Here is a 17,469-nt window from a genome sequence, read left to right as displayed (position 1 = left end):
TAAGTTATTCTTGTGTATGTGTAAATGCCTAAATTAATAATAAATTATAATTATATAATTAATTCTAATTGCTATATTTGCTAAATAATGAAGAACACAACTTACTGTTTATATTGGTTGTTTATAAAAAGTGATGCAAAATTCGTATTTAACAGTCCAGTTCAAAGTCTTTACAGTAAACTTAAAACATTTTTACATGATATGTAAATGATCAATGATTTGGGATGATCCTGGCAAGTTTCACGTCAGTCTGTACTTAAACACATCCAGATGCTCTGGTACTCCAAAAGGGCCCAGGTATGGACACAAATGATAAACTTTACTTCAGTGGGAATTTTTTCATGTAGTCCATCACATAGAGGAGTGAAAATTCTTTGTCCTTAAAATTCAAAAATATACCAAGTACCGTGATATGAAAAAGTTCAGACATTGGCAATTTGAATTCATCACAGCCTCAGTGCTTGAATTTATAGAATAAATTTAGGTTCCTAATTATTGTACAAGCAATTTTGTTGGGAATTTCTGACTAGGATTTGCTCGGTAGTCATGGTTCTTAGCTTGTAAGCAGCATGTTCACAGCAACCTGTTCGCTGGATGTTCGCAGCAAGTTGTTCACGGGATTTTCGTTACAAATTGTTTGCAGGAAGTTCACAGCTGCTTGTTTGCAGGAAATTTGCAGCAACTTGGTCACGGCAAATTTAATTTGCATGTGAAAAGTGAACTCCAAACAAACATCCCGAGATCATTCCATTTTATCAAAAGTGTTTGCATCATGTTTACCTGATATTCGCGGCATGATTGCAACAAGTGTTCACAGCAAACTATAATATTTCCCTAAGGGTTTGTTTCACTTCTGAGACATGGAAGGCCGTGGAATTATTTGTAGTATGCATTGTTTATAACCATGTTTAATAAAGTGCATGGGTGGATTGTTTTATAGATTTTTTATTTCAATGTTCACAAAGCATTTTTCTCAGTCTCAGCATGTACCGAACCCCTATGTGCTAGCCTTACTTATTTGGCTTATCTGGATGGCTAATCTTATGATCTGATATTTTATAGTTGCCATCCCTCTAAGCCTTACCAGTATCTGCATTTCACATGACATTCAAAAACCAAAAAAGTCATAAAATACTGGTCAGACTTACTTGCGCCAATAAATTAAACATCAATATCCATGTAGAAACTCAAATGAGTTTATATAACGCATAGTTTTAAATAAGAACAAGGCAATCGGTAACACCGATGGATGCTCCCCGAAGCAAATATCCAAAAAGGGGGGCAATTCAAAAACAGGGTCATATAGAGTTATGGTTCTTAGTTACTGCACTCCCCCTCAAGGTGTTCTATAAGAATTTAAAGTTTGAAGAAAATATCTCTTAAAGTTAAGGAGAGGTGCTCTAGACAAAGTTTTTAACACAAAGGGAGGTAATTAAAAATGAGTCCAGCTAGAGGTATGGTTCTTAGTTTTTGCATAATCTCTCACTGACCTTTATAAATCTGTGAAGTACTGAGTCAATCATTTATATACTTTTCAAGTAATACACCGGAGAAGTTTTCAAACATAAAGGGAGATTATTCAAAAACAGGGTAAGCTAGAGTAATTGTTCTTTGACAATGCACTCCCTCTCAATGATTTCTATCAATATGTAAAGGATTAAGTTAATCCCTAATATAGTTTTCAAGTTATGCTCTGGACAAGCTTTTTTTTCACATAAGGGGAGATAATTCAAAAATGGCGTCAGCTTGAGTTATGGTTCTTTGACAATGCATATCCTCTAATTGATCTCTATCCATATGTGTAGTATCAAGTCAGTCCCTTCCATTGTTTTGGACTTAGGCTCAGGACAAGCTTTTTACATAAAGGAAGATAATTAAAAAATGGGATCAGCTAGAGTTATAGGTCCTGGTTACTGCACTTCCTTTCAATAACCTCTATATTTGTGTGAAGTATCAAGTCATTCCTTCTTATAATTTTCAAATTACGCTCCGGACAATGTTTTCACATAAGAGGAGATAATTCAAAAATGGAGTCAGCTAGAGTTATGGTTCTTTGACACTGCACTTCCTCTCACTGACCTCTATCAATATGTAAAGTATCAAGTCAATCCCTTTCATAGTTTTGCACTTAGGCTCTGGACAAGCTTTTTACAAAAGGGAGATAATTCAGAAATGGGACCACCTACAGTTATGGTTCCTTATCACTGCACTTCCTCTCAATGAGCTCTATCATTGTGTGAAGTTACAACTTAGTATCTTTAATTATTTTCAGTTATGCTCTGGACAAGAAGTGTGACAGACGGGCAGATGGACAAGGTGGCGACTTTATGCTCCCCGCATCGGGGAGCATAATAAATATTCGGAAATGTCCAAGGGGATATCTACCATGACACCGGTTTCAACGGAAGGTCTTTTCACCCCAAGACACCCCATGACATCTAAAATAATACTTTAGATATATCTACTTAAATGTTGAATATATTACTTTGCTAAGATTGTATTTTGTTCTATCTATGATATTAAATAATTAAAATGTCATTCTTGTTTATACTTTGTTGTGGCTGAATGATAATTATATCATTCGACGTAAAGACCGGAATCAACAAGGAGGAGGTGTATGCATGTATATTTGTAGTGACATTGCCTTTAATGGTCGGGAAGATCTCAGTCATGATGAGCTGGAGGCGACATGGATAGAAGTTTTACTGCCAAAGTCAAAACCAATTATTTGTGGTGTTGTATACAGACCACCGAAACAGTTAAATTTCTATGAATTTCTAGAATCTGTGTACTCTTCTTCTAGTCATTTTAATGAGTTTGAACACATTTTACTTGGAGATTTGGTATGGGACCTGATTGACCTGAATATTTGGGAGAACATTTTAACCCAGTTTACTCCATGCATAGTCATAACACACGATTTAGAGTAACTGCTTGTCCCGAGTCTGATTCATCTGAGCTAAATTTTAGTGACAGTGGCTGTTTCTGTATTCCTACAGTTAAAGGGTTAAATATGTTATTATTTTGACATCTTAATACCAAACAACAGGATAACTAGAATGTGTCTGTAGGACACAGGGTGTGCCCCCCACTGGTACATTTGTCACAAATAAGAGGCAATAATTCAAATGTTTGCAGTCTTAATGGGGTATAGCCTCAACAAACATTTTATGAAAAGGATTCATTATTGTAGGCGCTATACTTTTTGAGCTATGAGCATCACAAACAAAAAATCCACTATTTTGGCTATTTCAAGGGCCATAACCCTGTAATAAGAGCTAAGATTCTCAAGAAGAATGCCAAGTGTGCAAGGTCACATCAAGATAAAGACTCCAGCAAGGTTTCCTGAATTTACATCAAATACTTTTTGAGCTAGGTATATAATTAGGTGAAAAAGTGCATTTTTTTACTATTTCAGGGGCCATAACTTTAAAAAGAAGGGGTGGATCCAGCCAAAAAATTAGAGGTGTGCAAGTTTATATCATGATAAAGACTTATGCGAGTTTTCAACCATTTATATTAAATACTTTTTGAGCTAGGTGTGTCACAAGGTGAAAATGTACATTTTTGACTATTTCAGGGGCCATAACTCTAAAAATAGGGGGCGGACCCAAATGAAAAATAGGAATTGCACAAGTTCATATCATGATTAAGACTCATGCAAGGTTTCATGAATCTATATCAAATACTTTTTGAGCTAGGCATGTCACAAGGTGAAAATGTGCATTTTTGACTACTTCAGGGGCCATAACTCTGAAAATTGGGGGCAGACACAAATGAAAAATAGGAGGTGCGCAAGTTCATATCATGATTAAGACTCATGCAAAGTTTCATGAATCTATATAAATACTTTTTGAGCTAGGCATGTCACAAGGTGAAAATGTGCATTTTTAACTATTTCAGGGGCCATAACTCTGAAAATACAGGGCGGAGCCAGATGAAAAATAGGAGGTGCGCAAGTTCATATCATGTTTAAGACTCATGCAAGGTTTCATGACTCTATATCAAATACTTTTTGAGATAGGTGTGTCACAAGGTGAAAATGTGTATTTTTGACTATTTCAGGGGCCATAACTCTGAAAATAGGGGGTGGAGCCAAATGAAAAATAAGAGGTGCGCAAGTTCATATCATGATTAAGACTCATGCAAGGTTTCATGAATCTATATCAAATACTTTTTGAGCTAGGCATGTCACAAGGTGAAAATGTGCATTTTTGACTATTTCAGGGGCCTTAACTCTGAAAATAGAGGGCGGAGTCAGATGAAAAATAGGAGGTGCGCAAATTCATATCATGATTAAGACTCATGCAAAGTTTCATGAATTTATATCAAATACTTTTTGAGCTAGGCATGTCACAAGGTGAAAATGTGCATTTTTGACTATTTCAGGGGCCATAACTCTGAAAATAGGGGGTGGAGCTAGAAGAAAAATAGGAGGTGCGCAAGTTCATATCATGATAAAGACTCATGCAAGGTTTCATCTATTTATATCAAATACTTTTCGAGCTAGGCGCGTCATAAACTTCGGACGGACGCACGAACAGACGGACGGACGCACAGATGCACGGACAAGATGGGGTTTTTTTTTTATTCTATAGCAGAGGCCGAATATAGGCCTGGTCCCCCAGCCGAGGATTTCCCCCACAGCCAAGGATTTCCCCTACCGCAGTCGAAATTCCCCTACGTCCGAAATTCCCCCACTCCAAAATCGTAAACAAGCAATGGAGATTACTCCCAGCGATTGTCCCGACCGAATATCGGACCCGTTCACAACTGCAGACAGTCTTTCACAATTTTCAATGGGTGTGAAAACCTTTAGAAATAGTAGAAAAATGTTAGAAGAGCATTCAGTGGACCCGAGGTTCCGGTTTTGACCAGCGAAAATCGATAAAAACTCGTATCTGACCCGCACATAATATGCTGTGGGCGTCTGCTTGTCTCGCGGTAATACTCTTTGATGCGTAACGAGTTCGAAAGCTCTGCCGCTTGTCAATCAAAATCCCAGTGAACTTCATACTGTTTGTCGACACCAGCGTAAGTATGACAGTAGGCGGAGCGTCGTATGTTAATTAGCCACTGACAGATGTCAATCGTCGAGTGACACGTGGTTATCATCAGTATGTAATATAGATGATTGATAAACAATGCAGCGTCAGATTATCGTGTTTGTACCTCTTGTTAATTAGCGGTAACAACTTATGCTGTAATGTGTATTCTAACACGATCCACAGCAAACATATAGCGAAATCGCCTATACATGAATCTACGATAAAATATAGCTCTTCCATTCCGCCCTACGGTAATATGACTGAGATTCTACTCGGCTTCCGTTATATACAGTATAATACCCATTACCGACTAAATACTCGACTTTTCAGTGCTATGTAGATCTAGTAGTAATAAAAACTACATCAAATTTTCTGAAACAAAAAATATCTAGCTGATGAATTTATTTGTTTATATTTTTACCATAAGAAAATGTTTCAGCCCGGTAAGTTTCAACTTCAACACCAGTGCAACTATGTCTGGTCGTGTGTAAAGTTTACAACTTCTGCGTTGTAGGGACCACAAATGTCAACTAGATTCTACTTTGACAGTAAATAAATTATAATTAATGTTCCAATCTTCCAGACTCAAGTGTTTACGTGTTTATATGCCGCCGCAATGTTCTGGCGTGTATGTTTCAGTGCCATCATGTAGGTGACGTGTACTATTTTTAGAAACTGCATATATAAACTTTGAATTAAGTATTTACCTCTGATTTCTATATCTGACCTTAGATGTTATTGAAAATAACATTTTCACGGCAATAACTACTTAATACTTTAATTAAAATTTACTAAATATCGGAAAATTCTGTTCCATTCGTGGGGAGGTTTTTATAATAGCATATGGCCAGCCGAATGACATATCGCGCTTAAATGTAGTGCTGTAAATTGCGAAGAATTTGCGTGGTTAGAATCAAAATAATAAATATGTTCCAATAATTTTATCAGTTAATAAAATATGGGCAGTCGTTCGGATGCGAATATTAAATCACTCGTGCTACGCACTCGTGATTTAATTATTACGCATCCGAACTCCTGCCCTATTTTATTAACTGATAAAATATAGGCACATAATTATTATTTCTTAAATATGTGTTGCTAATTTAAAGTAATTATTTTATGTGCTTGATTCGATTAAATAAGCCGGTCGGCCGTTACGCAAATTTATTATCTTTGCCGAGGTATTTTGCTTGAGCAAAATAAAATATAAATGTTTTAAGTAATCAGATATTATAAGTATGGAATAGTTCTGGTGAAAAGATGAAATTTTATCAAGAATTTTTAATGTTTGCTTTCGTTTTTTTTCATATTTGTCACACGTTTTCGCGATCGTGATTTTCGGACTTTCTTATCCTTTCTTACAAGATTTTCTAGTAAAATTGAAATAAAAAGCCAACAAAAGCATGCATTTAATAATAATATGATGACTCTTGCAAAAGCAACTCTTATTTTAAAGTTGAGTTATTGATCCTTTGCACTGCATGTCATATCATGACAGTGAACTAGTGTGTGAAGTTTCAATCCTTTCCCATTAGTGGATACTGAGATACCAGCTTACATACAAAAACTTAACCAAAAATTTCTATGTTGAAAAAGGGGCATAATTTTGTAAAAAAGCAAAATAAAGTTATGGGACCTGCTTTGTGCATGTCAGATCATGACAGTGAACAAGTGTGTGAAGTTTCAATCCATTCCCATTAGTGAGTACTGAGATACCAGCTTACATACAAAACCTTAACCAAAAAATTCTAAGTCGAAAAAGGGGCATAATTTTGTAAAAAATAGAGTTATGGAACCTGTGCAAAGTAAGTCAGTTTATCACAGTAAATAAGTGTGTGAAGTTTCAATCCATTCCCACAAGTGGTTACTGAGATACCAGCTTACATACAAAACCTTAACCAAAAATTTCTATGTCAAAAAAGGGGCATAATTTTGTAAAAGAGCAAAAAAGAGTTATTGAACCTGTGCAGTGTAAGACAGTTTATCACAGTGAATAAGTGTGTGAAGTTTCAATCCATTCCCACAAGTGGTTGCTGAGATACCAGCTTACATACAAAAACTTAACCAAATCGGGACGCGGACGCCGACGCGGATGCCGACGCATGGGCGAGTCCAAAAGCTCTACTATTCTATGAATAGTCGAGCTAAAAACATAGTTTAAAGTGTTTATTATGCATAATTGTAAATTCCCCCCTGAGTGAAAAAATCCCCCAAAATTGCTCGTCGCGGGCTATTTTCTTCCCCCAATGACAGGCTGGGGCCTCTTCCCCCAGTCGTAAAAAAAACCCCTGCAAGACCAAATCTATATGCCCCCACCACTCATGGGGGGCACAATTATTGTTCTTTATGTGTCTTGGGGTGAAAAGACCCTCGCCCGGTTTCAATAAACAGATGACCATTGTTGACACTAATTCTGAGAAACAAAACACAAAATATATCTTAAAATACGCGAGAAATATTACAATTATGAAAAATTTTGCTCCATTTACAAAATCTTTCGACTATGTAAGCTGTGGCTTCGTATGATAAATAAACATCGCGTAGTGTATGTGGGAACCAGCTGGTTCCAGTCACATACACTTGGGGTCAGAACCTGTCACCCCTCCCAATCTGCCCATGCCAACCTTCAGCCAATGTATTTTCGCCTTTTAAATCAAACTGAGCACATGTCTCGATCATACAACAACTTCTGTTACCATTTCAGTATGTTAAAAAAATCTCCCATATACTATCAATTCTCAGAAAAACTAAAGATAACTTACTTCCCAGGGAATAGGAGAATAGATCCCAGCTTGATGTTGCGCAGTCAAATTTACTATACAAAGCCGTGACACAGACGATATCATTAGCGGTTAAAATAAAAATACTTGCTACGAAAGTCAACTACCGCTGTGGTCGAGATAGTACAGGCACTGGTTCTGAAACGTTTTTTTGGGCAGGGCCGCGGGTTCGCTCCGCGCTCTGGGCATTCTTTATTTCTTCTTTTTTTAATATAATATTTTCAATTTCTTTTTAACAATATATTCTCACGTTAAAAAAAAAAAAATATTTAAAAAAAGAAAAAAAAAGATCGCTCATAGCACGGAGCGAACCCGCGGCCCTGCCCAAAAATAAGCTCACAGAACCAGCGTCTGTACTCTCTCGGCCATCGCGGCAGTTGACGTCGTGAGCGAGTGTTTTTATTTTTAACCACTAAGATATTGTCTGTGTCCCGGCTCTGTGTAGTAAATTTGACTGCGCAACATCAAGCTGTGATCTATTCTCCTATTACTTGGACAAGCTATTTTGTGTTGAAAACGCTCTGAGTAAGTTGTCTTGTATTCTTTTGAGCATTGATGGAGTATGGGAATTTTTCAAACATGTTGGAAATGGTAACAGAAGTTGTTGGATGATCGAGACGTGCTCAGTTTGTTTTAAAAAACGAAAATATATTGACTGAGGGTTGTCAGGGGCGGCTTGGGAGGGGGAGGGGTGCTTGACCCCCAAGTGTCTGTGGTTCCAGTATTCATTGCGCGAAAAATATTTACCATACGAAGTCGGCAGCCATAGCTGATGTAGTCGAAAGATTTTGTAAATGGAGCAAAATTTTTCATAACTGTAATATTTCTCGCATATTTTGTTGACAGCAGCGAAGATCAAGTAATATAATGAACATCATCGTGAAGAAAAATATGTACTGTATTAAAGAACACCAAATTTCTATGGGAAAGTTACATAAATAGTAAACATGAGATGATTTTTCAAGGTGGGTGTACGAGATATTTCTGGTGAACATTTATATCTTGTGTATTTTTAAGCTATTGTCGCACCACGTAATTTTACGCACACCTATTTCCACGCCATTTTTGTTTTGACCTCGTTCTCAATTAACTTGGGGTTCCGAGGACGTAGTTACTCGGTGTAATGACAGAAAACATCATGGTTAATTTTACCGATAAAAAGGTTGGAATGTTCAGGAATTTGAAGATATTTATCAACTTACATTTACCCTATACATGATTTTTAATGTTTCTACTAATGCAAATTTTCATCCATTTTAAAAAAGTCCCTGTGGAAGCTTAGATTAAAAAGGTTACTGGAAATTTTGTTGTACGTCTGCAGCCGACTTTGGTGCTATCAAGGTCACATCACTGCCATGTGACATATGTAATCTCACAATTTTATGCACTGTTTTGGAAAGTGTATGCATTATATATCAATGCGATCATTACTACACACTTCATTTTTTTTCTCTTGTCAAGTAGGCTGCGAACACTGGGTTCATCTAAAGTTTTGTATAAAACAAAATGTGCCAAATTCCTCTGTAAACACTGCAGTCCAGAAAAATGAAAGAAAAAACATCAGACAGTGTGTATTAAAAAAGCAAAGTGATTATTTATGTTCTTAGCCCTTTATGTTGATGAATGTTTAAATGTTTTCAGATTTATTTATATCATTTGGCCTTTAATATTGATTATCTACTTGCATCTGCTTTTATGTCAAGTTTTATTGCAGCATCCATGGCAGTTATGGTGTGGCGCATTACTTACAGTGATTGCACAAATATTTAAGCCAATCAAAAGCTTCGTAACAAGTATCATGTAAGATGCGTCGAAATAGGTGTGTTAGAAAAAGTATGGCCGATCACACTGGTTGTTGTTTACCATTTGATTTCTGGCAGTCAGTTGTTTAGAATAAGATGTTATTGGTATGATTCAATGCATAAAAGGTTAGTGTACATGCAATATCTAATAGAGTCACGTATGTTACTGAATGAAAAAGCGCAGCCATGTTGCTTGTTATGTGCGTCGAAACTGGTGAGTCTGGGATAGTGAGAGATTATAATAAATTTATATATTTCATAAAATTAGTTCAAATAAATCTAACATTGTTTGTGTGATTAGAGTCTGGTTCTGGATATACAATGATGATGATTAAAAATATACAGGTGCGTAGTAGTTTGGGCTGGAGGGGGTGGAGGTTCCAGACCCCAAGTGTCTGGTAAAAACGACGAAATCTTAAGACCTGTCTATGACCTTGCTCATATAACATTATGAAACAAAGATATACCATATTCTTCCAGCGGAGTGTCTGGAACATAAGTGAAATGTGCATTCCTGGCAAAAAGTAAACGATGACAAGCCGTCCCTTTGCCGAAATTATTTAAAACTTTCACGGAACGAACTAATTTTCCAGCTAGGGCAGCCATTTTCTATAAATAATGACGAATGTGAAGTTCATGAAATGTCGTCATCGGCTCGGTTAAGAAAACCCAAGGTGTGTAAAACCTATTATAATAACATTGTTCCCTACTTTAACGAAGTAATATTTTCAAGTTTTTCTTTGAATATAGATCCATCTTTCAAACGGATGAATGAATGGAAGGATAGAATACATTCCGGTTTAACTGTTTATTCGCCAATGGATTAGTCTTAGAGTTACAAATCATTTCTATTTTCAGTTTCACTTTAGTCATATTTTATTTGGTCAGCAAATTCAGATAAAATATTTTTAGACATTATAATTTACATTACCATACAGATTGTTACTATTTCACTAGATGATAAGATTCGTACTCAGCAGACATTACAGACAGGTAACTATTAATTTTACATTCTATCATTTTTAAGGCAGTGGCTACGATTACGGTACCGTAATCCTAGCCTCCGATTCTAGGATTACGGAAGTTCCGTATTCCTAGACACAGCTATGAGGATAGGCTAGGATTACGGAAATATTTAAGAGGCATCAAATGTATGTTAGGACATGCACAAATGTTATTGTAAACTAACTTATTTCACTAAAAATATCGTGTGTTTTTTTTTCATGCCTGTCCTATTATTTCGTGCTATCGATCACCCATTTCGGGTTAGTATAATCTTAAAGAAACAGGCGAAATCAACATCCGTATGTATAAATAAGTTTTTCTTTCCAAAACCACACTTAATAAATATATTTCTTGTTTGAAAATTGGCAGACAAATGAAGAATTATATATATTCTTAATAATAGCTCAAAAATATTTTTTTAAATATTTATTCCTTAAAAGTTTATGATTTGATTTTGCCAGTCACTTTAGATTTCCTCGCATATAGAATCGGGCGAAATCAACACCCGTATTCGTTTTCGTATTTCATTTCGCTATTTTAAGTGAAAAAAGTAAGTTTACAACATCATTTATGCATGTATTATATTTGATGCCTCTTAAATACTTCCGTAATCCTAGCCTATTCTCATAGGTATGTCTAGGAAAACGGAACTTCCGTAATCCTAGAATCGGAGGCTAGGATTACGGTACCGTAATCGTAGCCACTGCCCATTTTTAATAGGCAGTGGCTAGGGGTCCGGTAACCGGACCTCTAGACCCGGAGTCTAGAGGTCCGGTTAGACAACCCGTAGAGGGCAGGCTAGAGGTACGGTAATCAATATGAATACAGAGAATTGTATTGCAAAGAGCAGACTATATTTGATCTTTAAAAACAGGAGATGATTTCAAAGTGTGTTCTCATATTTTTCGTGTTGTTTTAAATACATGGTAAGTAACAGGAACAGAAGTATTGATCCCAGGAAAAGTACGATCGCAAATTCGACAAATAATTAATAGCAATTGTACATCGTAATCGGAAGCTTTTATTGTTTCTCTTGTTTTTCTCGGAACTGATGAATGAAAATAATAAACTTATGGTAATTTTCCAACTGTACAAATGTATTTGGTAAAATTATAAAACGTTTTATTAAAGGCAGTGGCTAGGTAGCCGGTTCCGGCTACCTAGACCTTTAGTCTACGTAGCCGGTTCCGGCTACCTAGACTAAAGGTCTAGGTAGCCTGCTCTATATATAGATATCGTATATGAACATGTAAGTCAAGGTATTTAATAAACTGTATTATAAAGAATCATAATATTAGTTCAATGAATTACATTTCTTGTAATTCATTATTTACTATTTGCGTTTAACCGGTATATTTCGTATTTACGCGCTCATATCATATCGGGCGACATGACATTTTCAATTTGTTATGTTAAAACGTACTCAATACATATATGAGATACTGTGATTCATTCTTGAAACAAAACAAAACAAACAGTAATAAAGGGCAAAACAAAGAGCATCAATGTATATTAAATGATGAGGCTCAACTGAACATAATAGCGTTTGATCCTTTCCTGCGCCCGTTTAAGTGATAATTGTAGGTGATCATCACTTTCGCACCTCTATGATTGTGCGTCTTTAATTAATTAACTACTACAAAATTTCTCCGCCAATTTGTTATTAGTCAATAATCTTGATTGGTTCTAATTGTTTGTTTGAACATATGAGCTCTTTATCTAAGGCAGCGTAATATTCTAGATACGAAAGATAATAACTAATGACCTAATGCTAAAGAATCGCCGTCAGTTGACATCATCTATCAAAAATGTTTTTCAATATATAACAAACTAAAAAAAATCATTAAAAGATATTTTAAGAATTTATAAACGCGCCATTATAACACGCCAGTGACAAAAACGACATGATAACATAACAAAGCATCGACAGATATGATATAAGTGCGTAAATACGGCGAAATAAACAAGTAAGTCACAAAATATAAATAATAAATCACAAGAAATGTAATTTATTTAACTAATAAAATGATCCTTTATAATACAGTTTATCAAAACCGGCTAACTTGACCTTACATGTACATATACGTTATGTATATATAGAACCGGCTACCTAGACCTTTAGTCTAAGGTAGCCGGAACCGGCTACGTAGACTAAAGGTCTAGGTAGCCGGAACCGGCTACCTAGCCACTGCCTTTATTAAAAGAGGTTACGACCCAACTGTTTTGAGACAAACCGCATGTTTAGTGTTCAATCCGTTTACAGTTGGATACTACGCTTCCCTCTTTGATTGTGTCTGACGGAAAAGGGGGAGGACTCTATGATAAGCAGTTTTTAAATCCCACCAGGACTGAACTGTTTTGATATCTGTCTTCTGGCCCTTTAATGGTGTTTCTCTTGTTGCTCTCAGTCTGTCTTCTACAAAGGCATTGAGTACATACGTTTTTGGTTCTTAAGGTTTGCTTTTTATATATTTATACAGGAGCATTTTTGTGTTTTACATGCCATGCCTTTTTGTTTCCATAACGTATGTTAGAGATTCACCTGGCGGGGATTACATTTATTTACACTGTCCCGTGTCTTTGGAACATGGTAGGGGTAAGAGTGAGGTTGGGTGCGCACCATAAACCGGTTTAAGCTCCCCAGTCACCGCGTTTTTGCCACTGACCATTCCAAGGCGGTGCCCCACTGTGTTCCTTTGATTGTTCGTTTTGTCTTCGTGTGTTTGCTTTGTGTGCGAGTGCGTATGTGTTTGTGGTGTGCAGGTCTGCGTGCTGTGGGTTTCGTTTTGGGGAGGCTATGTTTTTGGAACTTGGCATTCCCTGTTTGATATTTATCCTTGTTTTTTAATGTTTTCTTCAGTATTTAAGACATGGATTTTGCTCATGTATTGTTGAATTCGTTTTACTGCTTGAGTAAATAAAAAGGCAGTGGCTAGGTAGCCGGTTCCGGCTACCTAGACCTTTAGTAGCCGGTTCCGGCTACCTAGACTAAAGGTCTAGGTAGCCGGCTCTATATATATATATCGTATATGAACACGTAAGTTAAGGTAGCCGGCTTTAATAAACTGTATCTATAAAGGATTATAAGGATCATTATATTAGTTACATAAATTACATTTCTTGTGGTTTATTATTTGTGTTTAACCTGTTTATTTCGCCGTATTTACCCACTCATATCATATTGGCCGACATTTTGTTATGTTAAAACGTACTTGATACTTATTGATACTTATTTGAGATACCGTGATTCATTCTTAAAACAAGTCGCCATATGACCTATCATGTGTCGGTGCGACGTTAAATCCAACAAAACAAAACAAAACAAACAAATCATTCTTAAAACAAAACAAAACAATTAAAAAAAAGAAAAAAAAGGGCAAAACAAAGAGCATCATCGTACATTAAATGATGCGGCTCTACTGAACATTATATTAAACCTTGATAACGGCGTTTGATCATTTTGTGTGCCTTTTTTAAGTGAAAATTTTAAGTGATCATCACTTTTGCACCTCTATATGCATCTTTAATTAATTAATTAAATAATTTCTCCGCAGATTTGTCTATTAGTTAATGATCTCGATTGGTTCTAATTGTTTGTTTGAACATATAAGCTCTTTTTCCTAAGGCAGCGTGATAAATGTGAAAGATAATTACATGTACATATCAAAAGATCTAATTCTAAAGGATTGCCGACAATTGACTATTCTATCAAAAAAAAATTTATTTTTTTTTTCAGTATATAACAAACTACAAAAACTCATTAAAAACTTTACTTTTAATTTATAAACACGCCGATGACGATAACGACACTTTGATCATTTCTTGATAACATAAGAAAATATCGACTGATATGATATGAGTGCGTAAATACGGCAAAATAAACAGGTAAATCACAAATAGTAAATATAATTAATAAAAAAAAAATGTAATTTATTTAACTAATATTATGATCCTTAATAACAAAGTTTATTAAAGCCGGCTACCTTGACTTACGTGTTCATATATGATATGTATATATATATATACAGCCGGCCACCTAGACCTTTAGTCTAGGTAGCCGGAACTGGCTACGTAGACCTGAACAGGCTACCTAGCCACTGCCAAATAAAAAACGGTGACTACCGGAAATTGCTGTTGAAATTTCATATTCAATATGTATCGAAGCCGAGTACATAAAATATTTACAAAAATAAACGTAATAAAGGCAACTTTATGACAACTAATCATAACTTTTACCAGCAATACCATATACACTGCTATTCCAGTTCATAATAGTACATGTATATTGATTACCGGACCTGTAGACTCCAGCAGTAAAACGAATTCAACAATTCATGAGCACAATCCACCTCTTAAATACTAAAGAAAAACTTAAGTTTATTATTTTAATTCATCAGTCCAAGAAAAAACAAGAAACACAATAAAAATAAAAGCTTCCGATTACAGCGTACAAATTGCTATTAATTATTTGTCGAATTTGCGATCATGTTTTTCCCGGGATTTAAGAATTATAAATACTTATGTTTCCTGTAACGTGCCATGTATTTAAAACTATGAGAAAAAATACGAAAACAAATTTTTGAAATCAGCTCCCGTTTTTAAAGATAAACTGTAGTTCTCCCATCTCTTTGTAAATACCGTTCTCAGTATTCGTATTGATTACCGGACCTCTAGCCGGTCCTGTACGTGTTGTCTAGAGGTCCGGTTACTGGACCCGTAGCCACTTCCTTTTTAATAGGCAGTGGCTAGGATTACGTTACCATTTAGAACCGGAGGTCTTGCAATAGAGTATTAGTCACAGTTTGCTCTCCTAATAGTCGAAATCAGAATTTTCTGACAAAAACTTTCATTTGTCAAAACTTTATAGTATATAAATAAAGGAGGAGTAAATACCCAGGGTGTAAATGTCCCGGAGGTGTAATGTCTTGATACCATTTTAGAACATTACGTACTTGCGACTATGCAAGAAGTCAGCAAAATTACAAATAAACGTTTTGCTGTTTAGCAGAAAATACAACACCAAAACATTTATACAACAATACATGACTGTGATCAAAGAGGTCTGACACATGGGCTGTTTGTGTTTAAATGTGGGTGGATTAAGTAGTCCTAGTTGTATGGGTTTTTGATAATTTTGGGGCTCTAAGGACACAAAAATAAGTCATTACACTCTATCCATCCATATTTAAACTCAATTCACCCATCTGCCAGACCACCTTTAAAAATGTGATATTTATTCACAGTCCGAAAACTTGAGGTTTGCTGTTTTTCAGCAAGAGTCGTGGTCTCAAAACTATCTTCTTTTACAAAATTAAATTCGTGAAAACACATATTTAGAAACAAAAACCAAAATTTTAAGGTGTTTTTTTTTTTAATTTATGTAATATATTTACATTTTGAAAATACTGAAAACATACAATAGACTGGAATGTTTTGTAAATTAAGAAGTGAGGTACAGTAGAGTTAGGATGATATAAGAATGACCTTGTTCCTTTATTTTTATTTCTTAGATAAAAGCAGATATATTATTTTAATTATTTGATATTTTAGTTAGTGCTTTGGTATCACCAATATTCCAAAATTTTATATTTAGACAGTACTGTATATCCATTTTTAGCACACCTGTCACATAGTGACAAGGTGAGCTTTTGTGATCACGCAGCGTGCGTCCGTCGTCCGTCCGTCCGAGCTCACATACTTAGGTGGCTATAGGAACAATAGGTAACTGTACTTTTTCTTTGATGTCATTCATTCCGTCAGGCTTTTATGTGGCTATTTTTCTCTTACGTGGCTAAAAGAACAATAGAGAGAACAAAAGAGTAGCCACATAAGTATCCATATGTAGGAACGTCCGTCCGTGCGTCCGTAAACTTTTGCTTGTGACCACTCTAGAGGTCACATTTTTTGTGGGATCTTTATGAAAGTTGGTAAGAATGTTCATCTTGATGATATCTAGGTCAAGTTTGAAACTGGGTCACGTGCCATAAAACTAGGTCAGTAGGTCTAAAAATAGAAAAACCTTGTGACGTCTCTAGAGGCCATATATTTCACAAGATCTTCATGAAAATTGGTCAGGACATTCACCTTGATGATATCTAGGTCAAGTTTGAAACTGGGTCACGTGCCATCAAAAAGTAGGTCAGTAGGTCAAATAATAGAAAAACCTTGTGACCTGTCTAAAGGCCATATTTTTCATGGGATCTGTATGAAAATTGGTCTGAATGTTCATCTTGATGATATCTAGGTCAAGTTCGAAACTGGGTCACGTGCGATCAAAAACTAGGTCAGTAGGTCTAAAAATAGAAAAACCTTGTGACCTCTCTAGAGGCCATATATTTCATTAGATCTTCATGAAAATTGGTCAGAATGTTCACCTTGATTATATCTAGGTCAAGTTCGAAAGTGGGTCATGTGCGGTCAAAAACTAGGTCAGTAGGTCAAATAATAGAAAAACCTTGTGACCTCTCTAGAGGCCATATATTTCATGGGATCTGTATGAAAGTTGGTCTGAATGTTCATCTTTATGATACCTAGGTCAAGTTCGAAAGTGGGTCACGTGTCCTCAAAAACTAGGTCAGTAGGTCAAATAATAGAAAAACCCTGTGACCTCTCTAAAGGCCATATTTTTCATGAGATCTGTATGAAAGTTGGTCTGAATGTTCATCTTGATGATATCTAGGTCAAGTTCAAAACAGGGTCATGTGCGTTCAAAAACTAGGTCAGTAGGTCTAAAAATAGAAAAACCTTGTGACCTCTCTAGAGGCCATACTTGTGAATGGATCTCCATAAATATTGGTCAGAATGTTCATCTTGATGATATCTAGGTCAAGTTCG

At 35.8% G+C, this 17,469-nt stretch overlaps 2 protein-coding genes across 3 annotated transcripts in view; one reads left to right on the top strand and one right to left on the bottom strand.

Annotated features, from left to right (window-relative positions):
* Positions 1–10,257, bottom strand: part of LOC123552415 (2-oxoisovalerate dehydrogenase subunit beta, mitochondrial-like) — a 49,032-nt gene extending 38,775 nt beyond the window's left edge. Inside the window, exon 1 of the mRNA XM_053542326.1 lies at positions 10,098–10,257. Within this exon, the coding sequence (XP_053398301.1) occupies positions 10,098–10,236 (139 nt within the window). The 5' untranslated portion in view covers positions 10,237–10,257. The remainder of the gene's footprint in view (positions 1–10,097) is intronic.
* LOC123552416 (uncharacterized) overlaps positions 9,736–17,469 on the top strand; it is a 39,196-nt gene continuing 31,462 nt past the window's right edge. Inside the window, exon 1 of one of the 2 annotated variants that reach the window (XM_053541928.1) lies at positions 9,736–9,756. The gene's annotated coding sequence lies outside the window, so the exon portion shown is untranslated. Of the gene's footprint in view, positions 9,757–10,455; positions 10,624–17,469 lie in introns of those variants that run through there. The other variant, XM_045342074.2, reaches the window with a different exon arrangement.

Source organism: Mercenaria mercenaria, chromosome 4, assembly GCF_021730395.1.
Source record: "Mercenaria mercenaria strain notata chromosome 4, MADL_Memer_1, whole genome shotgun sequence".
In the NCBI taxonomy this organism is placed as follows: Eukaryota; Metazoa; Mollusca; class Bivalvia; order Venerida; family Veneridae; genus Mercenaria; species Mercenaria mercenaria.
This window is presented reverse-complemented; position numbering and strand designations above follow the sequence as displayed.